Source organism: Petaurus breviceps, unplaced genomic scaffold (assembly GCF_028583685.1).
Source record: "Petaurus breviceps papuanus isolate PSGF00001 unplaced genomic scaffold, PetGlider_PUasm1.0 90994, whole genome shotgun sequence".
NCBI classification, from domain to species: Eukaryota; Metazoa; Chordata; class Mammalia; order Diprotodontia; family Petauridae; genus Petaurus; species Petaurus breviceps.
This window is the reverse complement of record NW_027187393.1, coordinates 3648272-3671099: the sequence shown is the minus strand read 5'-3', so window position 1 is coordinate 3671099 and position 22828 is coordinate 3648272. Positions and strand designations below refer to the sequence as shown.

Below are 22828 nucleotides of genomic sequence, written 5' to 3'. Positions count from 1 at the left end.
TGTCTCTCTCTCTGTCTCTCTCTGTCTCTCTCTCTCTCTGTCTCTCTCTCTCTCTCTCTCTCTCTCTCTCTCTCTCTCTCTCTCTCTCTCTCTCTCCCTCTCTCTCTCTCTCTCTCTCTCTCTCTCTCTCTCTCTCTCTCTCTCTCTCTCTCTCTCTCTCTCTCTCTCTCTCACACACACACACACACACACACACAGACATGCAGACACACAGACACAGACACACAAGAATTGCCTTCACCTTAGCTAAACCTCTTTCCCCCTAGAGCAGGGGAGTCATGGAAGCTAGGCAGCACAGTGGATAGAGTGGAGTCAGGAAGACTTTATCTTCCTGAGTTCAGATTTGGCCCCAGACACTTACTAGCTCTGTGACCCTGTGCAAATCACTTAACTCTATTTGCCTCAGTTTCTTCATCTGTAAAATGAGCTGGAGAAAATGGCGAACCACTCCAGTATCTCCACCGCGAAAACTCCAAATGTGCTTACAAAGAGTCAGAGATGACTGAAAAACAACTGAACAACAACAACAAAAAACCCCATAAGATTCAGAGCTGGAAACCAGCATTATATGATAACCACAGAATCATGGGTACAGAGATTCAGAACTAGAGGCCTTTAAGATCCATACTCTGACTTTAAAAATGAGGAAAGAGGGGGGCAGCTAGGTGGCGCAGTGAATAGAGCACCTGCCCTGAGTTCAAATTCGGCCTCAGACATTTAACACAAAAACTAGCTGTGTGACCTTGGGCAAGTCACTTAACCCCAATTGCCCTCCAAAAAGCAAAAAAAAAAAAATGGGGAAAGAGAAGAGAGAGAATAGGTTAAGTCACTTGCCCAAGGTCATCCATGCATTAAGTGATGGAAATAGGTTTTGAATCCTGGCCCTCTAACTCTTTCACTGTACTTCTCCTTAGTTCATTCTCAGAATCCTGAGTTGAATTCATTAAATCTCATTCATTCATCCAACTAGCATTTATTAAATATGTACTATGTACCAGTCCTTGTACTCAAGGATTTTACATCCTATTGGGAGGAGCAAAACATCCACATAGAAGTAAATACAACATAGATTCCAAGTAGGTACAAAAGACTTGCCAGACAGCATGGCACAGGGCAGTGGTCCCCAAACTTCTTTTTAACTGCATACCCCTTTCAGCAAAAATGTTTTGAATATATATCCTCAATTTGAATACATTTACTTATTTAAAAATTATGTACATGTAACACAGTGCTAAGAATTATGTACATTATAAAACACACAAAAATAAAAATTTAAAAGGGGGAGATGAAGGTAAAATTATATTTGATCCTCGAGTTCACAGGGAGTTCAGTACAGCTAACAGTGAGGTTTAGAAGGGGAGTGATGTGGTCAGACCCATACTTTGGCAGGTGAGTGGGGGATGGATTGGAATGAGGGGGAGAGGTTTGAGGCAGGGGGATCAATTAGAAAGCTGCTGTAATAATTCAGGCAATGAGGGCTTGAACTAGGGGTAGCTTTGTGGGAGGAGAAAAGGGGGAACGGGCAGGAGAGACGTCAAGGTAGAAACAGCAAGATTTAGCAACTGATGACACCGAGGCTGCGAACTTGGGTGGCTGGAAGGATAGTCGTGCCCTTGACCATGGCAGGGAAATTGGGATGAGAGGTAGGTTTAGGGGGAGAGACAAAATACTGGGTGGGCTCTGTCTATCTGTGACTGCTTATTATGTGCAACCCACTCTCCCCAAAATAAGGGGGGGGAGGTAGGGTCCTTACCCTAGCCTGCCCTTTGTTGTTGTTGTTGAGTTGTTTCAGTCCTGTCTTGACTCTTTGTGACCTCTTCTGGATTCTCTTGGCAAAGGTACTGGACTGGTTTACCATTTCCTTCTCCAGGTTATTTTACAGATGAGGAAACAGAGGCAAACAGGACTAAGTGACTTGCCCAGGGTCACACAGCTAGTAAGTGTCTGAGGCGATTTGAACTCAGGAATATGTCTTCCTGATTCTAGGCCTGGTGCTCTATCCACTGTGCCATTCAGTTGTCCCTTTGAGGGGTATCTAACATAAATACTAAGTGATCTGAGAGCTCAGGTTGTATCTGCTGGGGGCAGGGTGGATTTTCCCAATGAGATTTATGCAGTTGCTGCTGTGGGTGCCTAGGCAGTGGTTTAGGAGGAGAGGCATGGGCCGGTGGCTGCACCTCCAAGGATGGGGTAGGATGGGTTTAGGGAGGGTGAAGTGTTGTGATAAAGGGCTGTAGCACTGGGTTCACAAGCTGAGCTGAGTGTGAATGAAGAGGGAATGAGTCAAAGGCTCCGCAGAGAGAAGGCGTGAGACTGTAAAGAGGGCTGGATTAGGTGTCAGAAATCTTAGATGAAATACCAGTCTTACTACTTTCTGCCTATGTGAGGCACTCTAACCTGCAGCTCATCACCCCTAAAATCAGTGGGCTGGAGCTGATGGCTTCTAATGCCCCTTTTAGCTCTAAGCCTGTGCTTGCTCAGGCTGGGGGCATCAGTGTCCATATGAGTCCCCCTGCTCAGGGGTGAGAGACCACTCTCTTTATGAGGCTCAGAGACTGTTGGCACTTGGGCTAAGATGATCCAGCTCTAAATCGATGAGCCTATGATTCTGTAATAGGCAAGCAGGGATGTCTGTCCAGGCAGCTTCCAACTCCCCACCTGAGATATTAAGGAACCTTAAGCCCTTATCTGCCAAGCACAAAAGCCCCCATCTTCCAGGTCACTAATTTTCACACCCAAATGTTTGTGGTGCTCAGCCTCTTCTGACACCTGTGTATATGTAAAATTGTCGATCCCTAACCTGCCTGCCGCTGGCTTCATACCCCGACTATGAAGAAGCAGCATCCCGAGCTCAGGGGTCCCCCCTCCATCCCTTATTTGGGCCTGGGGGATCCTCTCCTCTGCTCTTCTCTCACATCCAGGGCTTGTGCCCATCCTGGGTGAGCTGCCCACAGGCCCTCCTGCCCGCCCCAGGCCCACAGGGCTACCAGCTGTTATCAGTCAGGGACAGCTTCCGCCCCAGGAAAGCTAAATAAGGGTCGTCCCTCGCTCCGTGGCCACAGGAAAAGGGGAAACGCAGGCAGGACGTCCGCTCCAGCTGCCGACGATTCCTTTCCCATGAACCGACACTGACCTCAGCAGGCCAGGTCCTTGGGGGCTGGGCCCACCCTGGCCACGTGGCAGGGGCACCACGGCCTCAAACCCACCCCCGCCTCGACCGATGGGCAGGGAAGTGGGCAGGCACCACGGGTCTGGGTGTGTGGAAGCAGCGCTTTCACGTATGACGTGCCCCCTCCCATCTGCAACCAGAGCCAGAGAACTTTCCTGGGACACCCCCCCCCCCCAGTTCCTGATATGTGAGGTTAAGAGTATACAGAGGGGGGAAGACACACAGACTGAGGGGGCATGAGTGTATGTGCATGCGTATGTTGGAGGGCACGTAGATGGCCGACGTCTGCGTCTCTATATGGGAGTGCCTGGCACACAGCAGGTTCATAATAAAGACGTTATTCAACTGATAAATAAGTGCACACATGCACACAATCTAGGAGTCATATTTGCAAGGGCATTTTATATGTAAGTACATGTTTGTACGTGTGCATGTGTGTTAACATTTCTTTCTCTGCTTGCCTCATGGGACTGCTATGAGGATCAGAGGAGATAATGAATGGGCAGATGCTTTGTAAACTCAAGTCATACAAACACATGAACTACACACATGCACAGGAGCTACATGTGTGTATGTATGCGAGCTGCACGTGCATGATATATGACCTGCATAGGCATATGCATGCATGCTAACTACATGTTTCTATGAATGCATTTGAACGGCACTGTGTTCATGGGAATTACATGTGTACATATATGTCTAAGTACAGATATATGAGACAGTGGGTATGAGGGTCTTTCAAATTCGACACGTCTACAACTGAGCTTATCTTCCCTTGAAACCTGCTCCTCTTTCTGTCTTTCACTCGCTCAGGCTTGCAATCTTAGAGGCAACCTTGGCTTTTCCCTTTCCCGCCCCATCTAATCATCTGTCTTTCCCCTTCCACCTCCCTTGAGTCATTGGTACTTGCTCCTTCTGTCTCCTCAGACGACTCCCACCACCTTAGTTCAGGTCCTCATCACCTCTTGCCTTACTTTCTAACTGGTCTCCTCGCCTCCAGTTTCTGCTCTCTTTGATTCATCTTTTGCACGGCTGCCAAAATAATCTTCCTAACTTGCGGGTCTCCCTGGGACACTCCTTTGCTCAGAGCCCTTCCATAGCTCCCCACTGCTTGTGGGATAAAGTACAAACTCAGCTTCACATCCGTGGCTCCCCACAATCTGGAACCACTTTGCCTTTTCTTGAAATCTCTTGCTTTGCTTTACTCACCCTCTACTTTGGCCAAACCAGAACATTCTTAAATACTTCGTGTTGCTTCTGATTTCTGTACCTTTGCTCACAATGTCCCAACCTACTGAAAGATCCTAGCTGTTCTCCAGGGGCCAGGTCAGATGCAACCTCCTTCACTTCTCCCCAGCTGGAACTGCTCCCTCTGACTCCTCGTCTCATTTTATTTGTACCCCTTTTACTCACAACACATCACATCCTGCCGTGTATTGTAGTTATTTATGTCCAAGTCCTTTTCTCCTTCATGAGACTGTGAACCCCCGAGGGCAGAGACCATATTTTATTGGTGCCTTTGTCCCTTAGTGCCCAGGACAGGGCCCCCTGCACAGAACACAGTAGTTGCTCAGGGCTCGTTGAATAAATGTAGATATTGAGGTGTGTGTCTCTATAAACATCATCCACATTATATTTTCCCTGAATGGCACAGGTTTTCCAAAAGTCTGCTACTAACAGCAGCATTTCCCTTCCCCCAGACTTCTCCCCACTGCAAAGACCGGAAAACTGAGGCCCCAGAGGAAGTCAGTGTCTGAAAAGGGATCTAAACTCAGGAATCCCTGGCTCCCAGCCCAGGACACTTTGCTCCTCTGGATTCCACGAGGTCATTTACTGGTGTGACTCTGGGCACTCACCCCGTTGGCAGGCTTCTCTGCCCTTTCCTAGGGATATACTCTTAAGCAGAGGTAAGGGAGCTTATGCCCCTGGAAGTGTGTGTATGGTGGGGGTGGGGGCAGCATATGGGGAAGGGAGAGATGTGGGAGGGAGTATCTCTGAGAACTAAGAAGAAAAGACTAGAAATAGGGGCATGACCCCTTGCCCTGAGGAGAAAAACATCCCAGGCAACAAAAGACTGCCCAGGAACAAAGGACAAACAGGCGCAGGAGGGACCTACGTTAGCTATGAAGAACTTTTCTCCTTGACATTTTTGATCAGGTTTCCTGCAGGGTCAAGAGTGTAAGCAAGGAACACCAGGATGGCAATGCTGACCACAGAGAGCTTTAATTAAATGAGCATCTTACAGCCTCACATCTAGACCCTAAATTCCTCATTTCTATAGACCACATGAGTCTGAATTCCACATGGTAGTGAGAGTGCAGCCTCCCTCTTGGCCCCTCTTGGCCCCTCTTCCCGTCACTCCTGTCTCTCCCTCCTTGAGAGTCAGGGCCCAGCTATGGTCTCCCAGGATGCTGACTGGCAGTCAGTTAAAGCCCTGACAGTCCCTAAGGTCAATCTTAAACAGCAGATAAAAGGGTCCTGCAAAGCAACCTAAAAACAGAGGTGAGAGGCAGCTCAAACGCAGCACATCCAAAACTGAACTCATGAGTTTTCCTCCAAAACCTATCCCTCCTCTTCTAAACTTCCCTATTTCTATCCAGAGCCCCATTATCCTCTCAGTCACCCAGGCTCACAGCCTCAGTGTCCTCACCCCACAAAGCCAATTGATTGACAGATCTTGTTTCTATCTCTACAATGTCCTTCATCGTTCATAAACATCCCCTTCTCTCCCCTCATCTAGCCATCAATCTAATTTCGGACTCTCATCCTTTCTTACCTGGATTATTGCAAAAGCCTCCTGATTGGTCCCATCCCATTCTGGTCAAACTTCTACTTTGCTACCAAAGAGATTTTCCTAAAGCTCAGATCTGACTGTGTCTTTCCTCTACTCCACAAACTCCAAAGGCTCTCTGTAACCTCTGGGATCAGACAGAAATCCTCTGGCATTTAAAGCACTCTGTAGCCCTGCCTGAAGCCACTTTACCATCCTGCACATATGGCCCACAGTTTAGCCAGACTGATCTTCATAATCAACATAACATCTCTTGTTGCCGTTCCCTTGTATTGGCTGTCCTCCATTGTCTGCAATGTTTTCTCTCTTCACTCTACCTCTGGGAATCCCTGGTTTCCTTCAAGACTCAAATAAAATGCCATATTTTATAAGAAACCTTGCCTGGTCTTCCTAGCTGCTTGTGCCTTTCCCTACAAGGTGTGCTGTTGTTCAGTGTTTTTCAATTGTGTCTGATTCCTTGTGACCCTGTTTGGCGCCTTCTTGGCCAAGATACTGGAGTTTTCCCATTTCCTTCTCCAGCTCATTTTATAGATAAGAAAACTGAGGCAAACAGGGTTAAGTGACTCGCCCAGGGTCACATATTTTGGAGAGTAATCTGGAATTATGTGTGGAATTATGCCTAAAGAATTATTAAACTACCTAAATCCTTTGTCCCAGCAATCCCACTACTAAGACTATTTCCAAAAATGATTAGAGAAAAGAACCTATGCATTCTAAAATGTTTATAGCAGCTCTCTCTGTAGGCAAAGAACTGGAGATTTCAGGGATGCCCACCAATTGGGGGAATGGACTGAACAAGTTGTGGTATATGATTGTGATGGAATACTACTGTGCTATAAGAAATGATGAGCTCAATGAACTTGGAAAAACATGAAAAGACTTGCACAAAATAATGACTAGCAAAATGAACAGAAACAAGAGAATGTATACAGTAATAGCAATATTGTTTTAAGAATGACTTTGGGCAAATAAATCATTTTGACTCTTATAAACATTCAAATTAACTTTAAAGGACATATGAAGAAAGACCCTATTAGCATCCAGAGAAAGTACTGATAAATAGAAGTATGTACAGAATAATTTTACATATTTATCTATCTATATTTGTATCTAATGGTAGCCATCTCTAGCAAGGGGGGATGGAAGGTGAAGGGAAGAAAAAATTTACATGATAACTTTATTATATATTTAAACAGAATAGCAAGTTGCAGTTTCATGTGTAATCCTGTTTTTTTATTATTACTGTGTTATGGAAATGCTTATGTTATTCCACAAATTAAGAATAAAGTAAATTTTTAAAAAATTTGTCTGAGGCCAGATTTGAACGCAGGAAGTTGAGTCTTCCTAGCTTTCCTTTTTCTGTAGTTTGAGTATATTTTATACATATGTATGTAAGTGCATGTTTTCTCACCCACTAGAATGTAAGCTTCTTGAGGACAGGTCCATTTCCCTTTTGTTTTTGAGTATGCAAGGTCTGGTACTTAGTAGCCACTTCATAAAGGTTTGTCAATTGATTGAAAGGTGGACCAACCCCTAGAGACCAGGGAGATCTCAGAAGATCAGCTTTATATCCAGCCAGCTGCAACATGTCTTTCATGGAAGCAGAGGAAAGAATTAGAGGAAATTTAAAAACTTCTACCCCACCTTGGGCACATGAAGACTGTGTCTAATTTTCTAGGCCTTCTTCCCCAAGGGATGTCTAAGTTTCTTTCCAACCTCAGATGTACGTGTGGAGGACACAGGATGGTTATTCTAGAGCCTATTGACCCCAAATGAGTTGTATTCTCTTCCTCTGCCTCAGTTACATTTTCTGTAGAATGATTACTGTTTCCATATATCCCCATCTATGGCCAAAGGGAAGAATTATTTCTATCAGGTCTCCTTGAAGTCCCTCACAGAATCAAAATAGATTTCTCTTTGGGTGCTGGCTGTCATCAGGACAGAGAGATGGAAGGCTCACCCCTGCATCTCTGCCCACATCCAATTTCATGCATGGAAAGGTCAGACTGATGAACAGAGAGAGTTCTGGGGCTGAATCCATCAAGACTGTACCCTGAATGGTGGGGAAGACCTCAGGGAGCCCAAGAATCTCCAAGCTGGAAAGGGCCTTAGAGGGTATCTAGTCTAACACATCCCTGAACAGGAATTCTCTTAAGCATCACCATTAAATGGACATTCAGCCGATGCTCACTCCCTCCTCAGTCCAAGCCCCAGACTGAAGGGAAAGGCCCTACCATAAAAGGGAGGTGGGGAGACAGGAAGGAATTCAATCTCAGCCCTGGGAAATCCACCAGGTGGATAAGCCACCCGCAGATAATGGGGACACAGTTGTTTCACTCAGTACAAAACAGGAGTCAGATTTTCCAAAATGACTTCTCATTCTAGAAACTGACAGAAGCCAGACCTGGGTTCACTGGCCATGCATCCTGCCAGTTGCCCTGGTACACGCTGTATTGGGCTTCAAGGGCAGGTTCATTAATGATGTTCCCTAGTTCGCTGAGATCAGAGGCCTTCCCATGGCTCAGAGAGAAGAGAGAGCTCATATGGATAGTCAAGGCAAGACAGCAAGCCCAGTCAAAGCTTGGAAATACCATATGAAGCCCAGTACACACCAGATCTTAGGATGAGGATAAGGGCAGGACCTTAATGGAACTTATGTGACCCCAGTGAAAATCCTAGAAATAGAAAATCCTAGAAAACCAGGCTAAGAACCAGAAATTTAGGAAAGCTGCTGGAAGACCAGTACCTCTGATGTGGACTGACATAAATCCCTGTATGAAAGATGCCTAACAGATTACTGAAGGAAAATGGAGGAGCCTGGGATGTCCCCAATCTGACTGGTGACCTCTGGGATGGCCACCCTAGAAAGGAGGAAAGATCATACGTCAAGAACTATTTTCCTAATGTAGCCTGAGTGAAACCTCAGTCTGACTGGGACCAGAATAATCACAATTTCATTGAGTAGCAATACCTTAATGTTGAGTCAAGACAAGAAGCTAGGTGATGGGGGTCTGAACAGAGCGGGAACTAGCATGGGGTAGCTGGGGCTTTGCCCCAAGTGCCAACTGCAGAGGCACATGACTCCAGAGGGGTGCTGGGTACATGATAGGCCCGCCACCCTCCACTGCCACCCCTTAGTATCCCATAGCACTAACACTCCTCTCTAGGGTCCTATTTGCCCACTACATGGGGTCTTCCTGTTGGGTCTGGGATTGCACCGTACAAGATAACCAGCACCCCTCTCTCCAACAGTGAATGCTGGTCTTGTCCCTTCCCGTTCCCTGTCCTCCTCCGCTCTACCTTTCCTTTGGAATCCTCTTCTATTGTTAACAAACTCCCCTTCAGCCTTACTGCCTTCCTCTCATATTCCTACCATTTTCTGGTGATCATTGAAATCCTGCTTCCTCCTCTACCGTGACTTTTGGCACCTTCTCCAAGGCTGCTGCTCCTTCCCTCAACCATCTCCATGCCTTTGTACTGGCCATCCCTCATGTCTAGAACGCACCCCCTCCTTACCTCCTCTTCACAGAGTCCCTCTCTTCCTTTAAAATGCAGCTCAAGGACCATCTTCCTTATGAAGCCTTTCCTGATTCTCCCCAAAACTAGTATCCTCCTCAAGTTCTTTCTTTTTTGCTTTTTTTGGGGGGGAGGGCAATTGGGGTTAAATAACTTGCCCTAGGTTACACCACTAGTATTTTTGTGTGGGTGTTAAGTGTCTGAGGCCGGAACAGAACTTGGGTCCTCCTGACTCGGGGGCCAGCGATCTTACTCACTGCACCACCTAGCCGCCCCTACATTGTATTTCTTTTGTCTATACAAGGTGTCCCAAAAGTCTTAGTGCAGTTTTAAGCTATTAAAGTTAAGACTTTATATTTATTCTGCATGTGTTTTATATTCATCTTTTCCATTGGAACTGTGTGCCCCCAAAGTAACTAAACTGTCTATACTATTTATCCAAGCTATATATCCTTACTAGGACTGTACCCCAAAGAGATGAAAGAAAGAAGGAAAGGACTTTTATGTACATCAATAGCAGCTCTTTTTTAGGGTAGCCAAAATTTAAAAAAAAATTTCTTTTTTTGATTAAAGGGGCCATCCCTTGAGTAACTACTTAAAGATGCCTATTCACTGAATGGGTGATGCCTCACTCAAAGTGAGAACCTGAAAAGACCTTAGCCTAAAAGGGCCAGGGTCTCCCCATTGCATCCTGGGCCATCTCCAGTCATCCCGATGAGAATCTGGCCATTAGAGCCAGATAGCTCTGGAGGAGAAAGTGAAGCCAGTGACCTTGCACAGCTCCCCTCACTCAAATCAAAGTCAACTGCTAGTCATGTGATCATCTCCCTGATGTCATGGTATCATCTCCCTGATGTTATGGTCCTCTTCGAGAATGAAGGACAAACACAAGCCAAAATTGAAAACTGAGGGGATATCTTCCTATTAGGGAATGATTAAACAAATTATGGTATAAGAATGAGCTGGTGTATTATTATGTCATAAGAAATTATGAAATGGACAATTTCAGGGGAAATAGGGAAGAGTCCTCTCTCTGTTCTTATGCAGAGCATAACCAGAGCAGAACCAGAAGATTTATGCAATGACAAAAATCATCTCAGAAAAAAATAACTTTGAAAGACTTTAAAAATCTGATCAATGTAACGAGAAACCATGAGTCCAGAACAATGAAGATGGACACACCATTCCCCCTCCTGCCACAGAGGTGACGAGCTGAAAATACAGAGAAAGAAGTACGTTGTGGGCATGGCCAGGGTGGGAATGAGTTTTGCTGGACTATGCATGTTTATGATGAGGGCTTTATCTTTGTTGCAATTGTTATTCAATAGGAGAGGCAGTGGGAGAGACAGATTATAAATGCAGGTAAAATACATATTTATTTTAAATATTTTTAAAATTTTATTTTAAAAATAAATTCATTTTTTAAAAACTAAGAGTTTTATCCCTAGCACCTAGCACATTTTTTGCTGTTGTTCAGTCATTTCAGTCTTGTTTGACCCTTCATGATTCCATTTTGGAGTTTTTTTGGCAGAGATGCTGGAGTGGTTTTACTATTCCCTTTCCCAGATCATTTTATAGATGAGGAAATTGAGGCAGAGTTAAGTGACTTACCCAGGGTCACAGAACTAGTAAGTGTCTGAGGGAAGATTTGAACTCAGGAAAAAGCATCTTCATGACTCCAGGCCTGGGGCTCTATCCACTGTGCCACCTAGCTGCCCACATATCACACAATAGGTGTTTAATAAATGCTTATTGATTGATTGACTCATACCTGATGATGAACAGGGCCAAGAAGAGGAGTTGATACACTCTTAGCAACTTGCTCTCACTTTCGGACCCTATATCTCCTGAGATCACTCAGCAACTGCAGTCATTTCATACTGGTGTGTTCAGATCTTTGTTGTGTCGTCTGTGGGCCTCCATGTTATTCATCTTCCTCTCCAGTAAATTCTTCTCCACTCTAATTCCTTCCCACTTTGAATATCCTGCCCTCCCACTTCCTCAGCTTCTCCAATTGTGTGATTTTGGTGTTCAATCTGCTTCAACCACTCACAGGAGTGGTTTTACCTTAGACGGTCTCCCTTCTCACCAGAAGAGTGAGGGCCCCCAGGGCTAGAATTCCTAGTTCTGGCTTTGAATTTGAGAGAGGTGACCTAGGAAGCAGCAAGGTACAGTGAAAGGAGCTACAGATATGGAATTACAGAGCAAGAATCCAAATCCAAATCCTATTAGCCTTGGAGACCTGGAAAAGGCATTTAACTTCTCTAGGTCTCAGTCTACTCCTTTGTAAAATAAGGGGGTTGGACCTCTGAGGTCCCTTCAGCTCTGAATCTGTGATCCTGTCCTGGATACAGGGGAAGCCTTGGCACATTAGGAGCCACAGTCTGGAGACTCTGGTGGAAGGGAGAAATGCCAAAAAGAAATAGAGAAATGGAGGTGACAACTTTAGAAGAGGCGATAAAAGAGGTAGATCTTGAAGTTCCAAAAGGCTGAAGTTAGGTGTTCAGAAGTACTGCCCAGGAAAGGGGGGCATTTTTCAGAGAATTTCTTTGAGCAGGATTCAAACTGGGGTATGAGTGGCTATGAGACCAATAGTTTTTTGTTTTTCTAATAAAGAACTAGACCATAGGCTTCTTTACAGGAACCAGGGACAATATTTTCTTTATGTTTCTGTTACCTCATGGCCTCTTGTTATTTATTTTATGCATACTTATACATGTATACATTGTCTTCCCCCTATAGAGTATAGGGCTTGCTTGAGGTCAGGGCTTGCTTAACTTTTGGCTTTGTGTCCCCAGTATCCAGAAAAAAGTAAGTGCTTAATAAATATTGGGTTTAATTGAACACAAGATGGACCTGGAGCCCCACCAGAAAGGCTCTTGTATCCCCAGTAATCAGGAAAGCCTCTCCAGGAACTGGCTTCCTAGAAGTCTGGGTAAATTAGGAAGGGGTACTGAAGATGATGTAAAGATCGAAAGAATCACTGAGCACAGAATTGTCAGAGCTGGAAGGAACCCTTGGATCTAGAACTTGGAATGTCAGATTTGTAAGCAGAGATTTGCTGGTAAATGTTTAACAGCTGCTTTCCAAAACAAAACAAAAAGCCCCATTTGACACACTTTTAAATTCACTATGCATTATTAAATACATTTTCTCCATCACAAGTCCAGGAAAGCAACAAATAATAAATCAACCTCTAACTTGTAGCATTTGCTGATTTCTGAGGTATAAATGTTTATAGTGAAAATTTAACTGACTCTTGAGAGCATGTATGAGTTGACTTGAGCATATCTCTGGCTATATAAAGGACGTTAGGACAGACATAGACTATCAGAACTGGGCCTTGGAGTATGGAGCCCAACCCTCTCATTACATAGTTGGGGAAACTGAGGCCCAGAGAAAGAAAGTGACTTGTTCAAGGTCACACGGCAAGTTAGTAGCAGAGCTGGACCTAGGACCCTGTTTCTCTAACACCCATTCTAGTACTTTTATCTGTGATCCTGAGTCCACCTAAATCAAGCAACAGACTGGGATTTACAGTGACATACTTTCCAGTTCAGGACCCTACCTAGCACCCCCTTAAGCAGTAGGCAGGCAGAGAGCTGATGACATTATAGCTGGACATAATGGAGTGTTGGGTGGTATTTTATTCGGGTAAATACACTCACCCATCTCCTACCAAGGTCCCAGGAAACTCTGGGACCCAGGACTGCTAATGTCAGTGCCCTGGGTAGAGCCGGAAACAAATACTCCCAAGAACAGCAAATCCAGCAGCCTTAGCTAGAAACAGTCCAGCCTCACTCACTCTGACAAGCAGGCAATGAGGCCCATGTGGAGCGAAGTCATCATTACATGAGGACTAGAAAGGAATGCAGAAGTGACCACAGTACAGTGGGCAAGAACAATTAGTTTAGAATCAGAGGACCCTGGGATTGAAGTCATGCCCTGGAACTGACTAGCTGTGTGATCTTGGGAAAGTCATTTCCCTTTTGAAGTGCCAATTTCCTTTTTTGAAAAATAAAGGGATTTGCTCTCTAAAATTCTTTCCAGATTGAAATCCTACAAGCACAGACACTAAGTCCACTGATTCCTAAAGTAATGCCAAGTAAAAATCCTTAGGGAACTACTTTAAGGGGCAGGTTACTCTGTAGCCAGCATAACACTCTTCAGGGCATAAAGGATTTTTCTTAAAGTGTATGAAAGTTTGTTTCCTTAAGTATGTAAGGAAAATCCCTTACAATCTTATGTGCACTATTAATTCACTCAACAAACATTTTCCCCATGGATAGACAGCAGAGAAGGAAATTTAATTCTCTCTTCTTTTTCTCCTTAATTCTGAATGCTATTTGACTGTCCTAAGATTCAAGGCCTACCAAGGTGCTCAGCTAGGTTAGGCTTTAGGGGAAACAAAGTCTATAAGACTCACACCCTAACTCTCCAAACCCCTTCCCCAAAGCTCTAACAAATGATATAGGATGACTGGTAGTTCGATGGGGTTAGCTGGGGTGGGGCTTCTCCCCTCTCTGGAGTCAGAGGCCCTGGGTTCAAATTCTTTTGGCACTCGTGACTTTGGATAATATACCTCTTTGGGCCTTAGTTTGCTCATCTATAAAATGAGAGGGTGGAATTAGATAGCCTCTCTAATCTTTCCAAACTTTAAATCCAGGCTTCCATGATCCCTGCTCAGGCCACACTGCCCTGGTGGGTAAGAACATAGTCTAGTCTTACAGGGTCTGCTATTACGAAGGTCTGGCATGCTAGCAAAAGTATCATTCTGAAGACATGTTAGAGGAGAGAGATGAGAGTAATCCTAGTCTGATGGGGAACCAAACATCGTTTTTTTTTCTTTTTGGAGGGAAATTGGGGTTAAGTGACTTGCCCAAAGTCACATGGCTAGTAAGCGTGTCAAGTGTCTGAGGCCGGATTTGAACTCAGGTGCTCCTGACTCCAGGGCCGGTGCTCTATTCACTGTACCACCTAGCTGCCCTGGAACCAAACATCTTAATGCAATTAGGTTTTATATATACCAGTGCTGGAACTGAAAACATGAGAAAGGTCTGAGAAGGATGGAATTAGGAAACTTCAGAATAGGAAAAGGGAGAAAGATCAAGGAATAGCTGACATATTTGTTCCATCTGCCCTGGGACCCATTTTCCCTGGTCCCTCTACAGGGGAATGTCCTCCTGTTTTTCAAGACTTTCCCTACCTCCTCCTATCAATTTCCTGATCTGTACAATGACAGGGCTGGACTAGATGATCTTTAAGGTCCATAATGCCCCTTCCCACACATCACCACCCAGCTCTAAATTGATCTCTGATACCCAAGAGTCAGTAACTGAGAACAGGGGATCTGAGCATGGAAACCCAGTGAGGGACCCCCTAGCTATTCCCAGGCATTTGGGCATCAAATTGTATGTAACTTTGGAAATGATAATAACAGCTCGCATTTTTAAAGAACTTTGCAATTCAACAAACATGTATGAAGTACCTACTTTATAAGCATCCCTACTCCCTTCCTTTTTAAATTTTTAACTGAAACTACGATTCCGTGGGCGTACTGGTAAATGTTTAACAATGTGCTCTCCAAAAAAAAAGTACCCACGACACACTTTAAAGTTTAATTTACCTTATTAACATTTTGTCCATCTCTTTCTTAACTCTAGACAATCTACAAAAAAATAAATCAAGCCCTGATTTGTATCTTTAGTCAGTTTTGAGGGATAATTGCTCACACTGAAAATTTGATGAGCCCTTACAAGCATACTTCCACTGTGATTTCATGGGTGTTGGGACTGATGAAAGAAGAACTTCCACTATCTTCCAAGAACCTCACAGTCCCAGAGAGCTGCCCGGAGCTGGGGGTGGGGAACAAGAGGTTAATTGGCTCACAGGTGGTCACACAACAAGAACAGTTATCCCTTCCATATCCTGATTTTCCCCATAGAGGTTTCAATAAATTGCAGGTTGGCATAAGAAGTTAAATGGGAATTTTGGGGGAGTTTTGCAGAAGCTGTAAATGACACAAGAAGGCCAGCAGACACAGAAAAAGTTTAGAATCTCAGAAATGCATAAAATATATGTATACTATTGTATTATAGCAACTCAATTTCATAATAAGGTACTGTTAACACTCCATAAAAGAAAAAAAGAAAAAATCATATTTTGTCTCTGGCATGAAAGGAGGGCCAAAAAATTTTACACAGATTTTCCAGATTGTGGGAGTGCTGCTCCCCTAACCCCCGAGATAGGGAAGGGATAACTGTAGTCAGAGGCAGTACTTGAACCCAGATCCTCCTTACTCTAAGGCACACTGTTTTCATATGATCCATTTTACTTATGAAGAAATAGATGCTCACAGGGCTTAAGTAGTCTGCCCAGTTTCATAGAGGGAGATTAAAATTCTGTTCTCTTGACTCCAAATTCAGTGTTGTTTCCATTATACTGTCTGTCATGAACCATGTTTGGGAAAAAAATTCTGCCTCACCCTTATTTCTCTCCCCCTGCCCCCAATCTCCTTTCCTATCCACTAATAGTTGACATTTACCAGGAGCAATACAGAGAGATACTGGGGAAATGACTGGTGCAAAAACAGAGATGGCCTTCCCGATGTTGCTGGCTGCCTCATGGATTTCTTTGTCCCGGTAGTGCCCATTCCTAGTTTGTCTGGAATGAGGCCTCACTTTCCTCCCACATGAACAGACAAGGCTAAGGTTTTACTCTCTGGCATATCACCACATTTTGATCCTAGATCCTATTCTCTTGGGCCTTTAGGAAAATCTTGTTTCTTCTTCATGTATTTCAGATCTGTCTCCTTTCTACTTACAAGTCCACCCTCTAATTCAGCTACTCATCATCTCTTCCCTAGATTATCACAACAGCCTAGCTCAAATCTTGCACCACTCCCCATTCATCCTGTACACAGCTGCCAAAGTGAGTTTTTAAAATCATGTGAAATGTGAAAATGTCACTTACTCCCTACTCAATAAACCCCAATGGCTCTCTATTGCCTTTAGGACCCAAAATAAACTCCTTTATTTGGTTTTCAAAGCCCTTTACAAGATTCATCCAACCTTTCTATGTTATATATTACTTCTGTTCCCCTACCCTGTGGGCAGTCATTTAATAAACATTTATTACATGCATACTATGTGTCAGGCTTACCGTATCTCTAAATGTTGGGGATACAAAGGAAGGACTAAATTTCTTGCCGTTTCCCAAGCAGGACATTCTATCCTGTCTTGGTGCATTTGTACAGGTCTCCATGTCTGGAATACACTCGCTCTTCATCTCTGCCTCATAGCATCCCTGGTTTTCTTCAAAATTGAGTTCAAATGCCACACTTTATACAAGGCTTTCCTCGATTCTCTTGCTCCTTGCTGCTAGTATCTTCTCCCTGCCTCTACTTACCTTTTATTTCTTTTGCATATATTTATGGTACATATGGTCCCTCCCCTCCTCAAGGGCAATACTTTCACCTTATGTTTGTATCCCTAGCACTTGACACTGTGCCTAGCACAGTGGATGCTTTAAAGATGCTTGTTGATTGATTGATTGATAGGCAAAACTCTCACTCTCTCAGGCTCCCCTCCACCTTCTCTTGCCCAATTCTCTCAGGTACAGCAACCTATTTAGGGCTACCTACCCCACTCTTCTGGAATCTTGGGACTGTTTCTAGAGGAATGAAGCACATGAAAAGCCCAAGATGGAAGTATTAGTCCCCAGAATAAAAGGCTAGGCTCTGACATTGTAACCTTTCGCTTCCCTGCAAAGCAGAAAGGGGAACCTTTAAACCCTCAGTCCTTCCTTGAGAGGGGAGTTGAAGAGATAGAGTCTCTCTATCTCTATCTCAATCAGGCTACAATGCTCTCCCAACCAATTCCCAGAAATCTCCATCATTGTTCATTCCCTTTCTGCTCAGCTCAGGCCCCTCCCCCAAGCTCAGAAGCCTGACTTATTCTCTCTCTCTCTCTCTCTGTCTCTCTCTCTCTCTCACATACACATACACATACCACACTGACCCACAACCACTCTTCAACCATCTTAATTTAGTGCCTCTTGGTTCTCTAGAGTACCTATATCTTCAGTCCCTCCATGACCCCAAACCCTAATCTAAATCCCACTCTCCTATGTCAGTCTATCTGTGGCCCCCTGGGTTCCTAAGGTGTGCTTTAATGTTCCTACCTGATAAACTTTAGCATCAGCAGAGGTCTCTGTCCTGAGCTTCTCTAACCCTCTTCCATTTCAATCAAACCATTGGGCAATACTTTCTAGACAATATCCCTGGCTGCCAAGCAGCCTTTGATTTCAATGTGGAATGACAGGAAGTAAGGTTTATCCTCCCTATTTCCTTTTCCTTTTCCTACCCGTGAAGTGGAGGTATCCCCAAAGCTTCATCTTTATCCCCATTCCCTCTAATCTCTCTTCCTTGGTGATCCCATCCATGGTTATCAGGTCAGTTACTTCCTTTATTTGGGTCACTATCCAGCCCCCATTTCTTCCTTAAGTTCTGGCCATCCTCACTTAGATGGCTGCCACATTATGCTGAGTGACTGTGGCCAAAGCATTCATTACCCAGTGGGGCTATGCTGCCCAGAAGGGAACTGCACTATACTTAGAGAAACTGGTCCTGGGAACACAGTTTGTTCCCAAGACAGAATGCCTTCCACCCTACCAAAGCTTACACTCTAAGGGCATACCTTTGAGAAGTGAAAATCAATTCCATACCATTGTGAAGCAATGGACCTCACCAAAGAGTGGTATATATCAGAAAAGGAGTTGACTATCATTTGGGAAGTGTGAAGGATATCAAGTAGTGTAAGTCCTCCATGGTAGCCAGGAAAGATTAAAAGATTTTTAGCACGACTGGGGCTGGGGGAGTGGTGATTATGGGAGGATGTGGATGAGATCTGAGGCAGCATGGAACAATGTAATGTGTGTTGGACTTGGAATCAGATTACCTGGATTCAATTCCAGCTCTTCCTCTCACTAGCCATGAGGCCTTGGGCAAGTCACTTAACTTATCTGGGCCTCAGTTTCTTCATCTGTAAAATTAAAGTCAGACTAAATGGCCTCAAAAGTAGGCTCTTTCCCTCCAGTTCTAGACTGGTGAGGGTAAGGATGGATTACATAATAAATCCATTAAACTATCAATATTTGTTAAAGTTATGATTCTTCTGTATTAATAACAGTCCACTCCAACTCCAACCATTTTTCATATCAATGGTGATTTAGATATTTCTCTACAGTTCTGCACTTGTAGACTGTTTCAACCGAAGCACAAGACTTGACATTAATCCCTCTTAAATGCCATTTGACTATATTGGGCTCTTTATTTTGACATGTAAAGATCTTCTTGGAGCCTGATTCTGTCACCTAATCTGTTTATATATCCCAGTTTCATGTCATCTGCAAAGTGTTGAGACATAGATGCCTTGGACAATCTGCTATGCTTTCCTCTTATCTAAATTTACGCGACTGTACCAGATGATTTCTAAGGTCCTTCCATCTCTGTGGCTGTGACCTTGTGCCTTATCCAAATCATTTATAACAATGGTGAACAGAACAGACACTTCACACTGACACTGATCAATACCAATTGAGTCTGATCTTTCAGCTAGTTCCAAATCCACCTAACCATATCATCACCCAGCCCATATCTTTCCATCTGGTCTACAAGGATAGCATAAAAGATTTGTTAAATGCTTTGCTGATACTTTGCCTATAGCATTTCCTGATCTATCTACCTAGAGATCATGCTAAAAAAGGAAATGAATGATGAATCAGTGGCCAAAGTCTGTTGATACTACTCCAGTAATATCTCTCAAATTCCTCCCTTTCTTTCCCCTTCTATGTCCTCTCCCTTCTCTTTTCAGGTTCTCATTATCTTTCACCTGACTTATAAAAGCCTTCTAAGTTGTCTCTTACCTTTAATTTTCATGGTCTATATGCTAACTATACTCTTCTCGATGTACACATCTGACCATGTCACTCTCCTTCTCAAAAATCTTCAATGATTCCTTATTATCCACATGGTAAGTCCAAGCTCCTTAGCCTGGCATTTAATTGGGTTTCCAGCTCCTCATCTGTACGATGAGGAAGCTGCACCGGATAATCCCTAAAAGTCCTTTCCATTCTTACATTCTATGATTCCATGACCCAAAGTACTCCACAGTACAGTGGGGGCCCCAAATTATCTTTCCAGTCTCAACAAAGGACCCCTGACCTTAAATTCTGGTCTTTCTTATACTCTCTGCCTTTCCAAGTTATATTCAGCCATCCAGATCTAGCTGAAGAAATATCGACTGCATGAGCCTTCCCTGGTCATTTTTTGCAAACAGGTCGGTCCTCTGAGTTTTCACAGCCTTACCTGTCTGCACCCACCCTCTTCCGTCTGGCATTAAAGCTTGATCCCAAACAACATCCTCACTGCCCTACCCTCCCCCAGAGCCTCCGGGGCTCAGGTGCCATCGAGACTCTGCTGCCACAGAGGGAACTTAAGGGGAAGCCGAGCGCCGGCGGAGAAGGACCCGTGGGCAGTCCTGTCCCAGCCAGTTGGGACACCAATGGGGGCAGTGGCGGCTTCCCCTCCGAGGGCTCCCTCTGGCGGACAACTGTGTAAGGGCTTTCGGTCCACGACGGGATACTCCGGGCCAGGGCTGCGGCAACTCTCCCAAAAGCCATTCGGGGTGAGGGGTTAGCAGGGATGAGGGGATGCGGGGATGCGGGGAGGGCCTGAACTCAGGGGTATGGGCTAGGCTTGAGGTGGCGGCGGTAGTGCAGGAGAGACACCCCTGGGCACTGTGCCTGGCACAAGCATAGAGTGGGAAATGGGGGTGAGCAGAGATGGTCGAAAGCTCCCGGCCAGGAGACAAGACAAGCGAGAAGACGCTCAGAGCCCATGGCCAAGCTGGGATGAGCAGCCCGTCCCGTCCCGCCTTGTTCTGTACAGTCCAGTCCAGCGCCGTCCCGTCCCGTCTCGTTTATTCCCAAATGCATTGCACCCCGTCCCGTGGCGACTCCTCACCTGCCTCGAACAAGACACCGATAATCAGCCACAGGCTCCGGCTCCAGACGCCCCCTCTCTTCATTTCCAGCGGCCGTCAGTTCGGCGAGGCTGGGTGTGCGGCGCCGCCGCTGGCTGCGCTGCGCCGGGCTGCGCTGCACTGCAAGGCTGTCCGGTCCGGTCAGGTCCTCTCCTCTCTACGAGCCTGTTGCCCGCTGAGGGGCGGGTCCGAGGGCGGGTCCGGGTCCCGGCAGAGGGGGGCGGGGTGGGGAACTCCCGCCAGGAGGGGCAAAGGGCGGAGGGAGTTTGGCCCCGCCACCTGACCAGGCCGGGACTGCCCCTGGGTTGTCAACCTGGCCCAAGTTGAGGGGAGACAGGTAGTGTGCATGGAAGCGGAGCCCATATAGCTCTGGTACCTGCACCTAAGAGGGCAGAGGTCTGGTGTCAACTTTAGGAAGGTGGTCCAGAGGACAAACAGTATGGCAACAGGAGTGGCATTCATTTTGTTAGAGGCAGAAGGAACTGGGGGTGCTTAGCCTAGAGAAGAAAATATTTAGGTGGGATGCATTCTCTTTGCTCCAGATATTTGAAGGGCTGTCATATGGAAGATAGACTCGTTCTTGTCTCTGGAGGGGCAAAGTGAAGAAGTTGCACAGGCGCAGATTTCCGTTCAATGGAGAAGACCTTCTTTTCAATCAGAGTTGTCCGACAATGGGCTGCCTCTGTAGGTGATAAGCTGGAACTCATCACTGGAACTGTTGATGCAGAAGCTTCTTGTACATTTCCAGCGTAAATATCCTTGTAGTTCCTTTAGATCACAGAGAGTCAAAGCTATCGTGATAATTCCAGCTAAAAGGTCATCTGTTAAGGGCTAAAGTGTTACCTCTCCTATAGCGTTCTAGAATTAGAATGTGCAAGCGTTGAAGCTTTTCTGGTGCAGTGACTGGGAAGGGAGCAGAGATCGGGGAGGATTTCTCCTTCCGATGTTGATTCTGGCCAAGGAGAAACGAAATGCTTCTGGATTGGTGGTGAGAAGAATCCTTTCCTCTCCCCATCCCATTCTTTCTCAGTCACTGGCCACCTCTGCTGAACTAATTTATACCACAGGGATTCCTAGGTTGGGGAAGATAGGACTTCATTCTCTAAGAATCTGGCCCAGTAAAGTAAGGAAAACCTACCTCTGTGCTTCTGCCATTGAAGAAAGGCAGTTGAAGGGAACTAGTGGCACAGTGGATAGAGCACTGGATGTGAAATCAGGAAGATCTGAGTTCAAATCTAGCCTCAGAGACTTTCTAGCTGTGTAACCTTGCAGGCAAGTTACTTAACCTCTGTTTGCCTTGGTTTCTTAAACTATAAAATGGAGATAATAAATAGCACCTACCTCCCAGGGTTGTTGTGAGGATCAAATGAGATATTTGTCAAAAGTGCTTGGCACAAGAGATGACATAAAAAGGTTTAATTTCCTTCTCTTCCCCTCCCAGAGCACCAATTATGTGAAAATCACTGTACTCGCCTACAAGGTGGGGGAGATGGGAGGAAACAGAAAAGTCCCTACCTCACCCTCACCTGGGAACTCTGAGTCTAGTTAGAAAGATGAAAAGGAGGCTAGGATAAGGGATCTGGGCAGGGTTAAGTAGTGAAGGCTCAGAGATTCTGAGGAAGGGACCACAAATTTGTGTGTCCTGCACACCTAGATGCTGAATCTTGCTTTAGGTGCTGGGTCCCCTTTGTTCCAAGCACTGAGCCTGGAATGTAGGATGGCTAGTCCAGTCAAGTGTCCTGGACAGAGACAGCTTTGCCCTACCTACCCAAACTCAAGCCTGGTGGGAAGCCTTGGTTTTCAAGTTTTTCAACTATTTTATTTTATTTACTCAAGTTTTCAACTATTTTACTAGTTTCCCTTGCCTTCCTTGGGTTTCACCTTCACTACAGAGGATTCTGGACTTGGTGAACTGCTATATTTTCTCAATTTAATTCATTTAAATGAACACTACTTAAGCAACTACTGTACACAGAGTTCTGTTCTAGAAGCTAGGGGAGATAGAAAGTTTAGATAAGATTTCATCCCTGCTGTAATGGAACTTATTGTCTATTGGGGGATAATACATATGGCTTTCTATAAAATAGTTACATGAGAAGTAAATTAGAGAGTTGTAAAAATACTCTGTGGTATAGGTGGAAGAGAAGTTCATAATGATAGGTAGAATCAAGGAAGATTTACTGGAAGAAGTGGCATTTGAGTTGACCTGGGGAAGGGTGTCATGGAGGGAAAGGAAGGTCATTCCAGGCAGAAGATAAATAGGAATAAAGTTATAATGTGGGGAAAATGCTCTGGTGGTTGGTAGCCTAC

At 45.0% G+C, this 22828-nt stretch overlaps 1 protein-coding gene across 1 annotated transcript in view; it reads right to left on the bottom strand.

Annotated features, from left to right (window-relative positions):
- Window positions 1-20689, bottom strand: part of FLT4 (fms related receptor tyrosine kinase 4) — a 105184-nt gene extending 84495 nt beyond the window's left edge. Inside the window, exon 1 of the mRNA XM_069077770.1 lies at window positions 20500-20689. Within this exon, the coding sequence (XP_068933871.1) occupies window positions 20500-20563 (64 nt within the window). The 5' untranslated portion in view covers window positions 20564-20689. The remainder of the gene's footprint in view (window positions 1-20499) is intronic.
- Between the last annotated feature and the right edge of the window lie 2139 nt (window positions 20690-22828).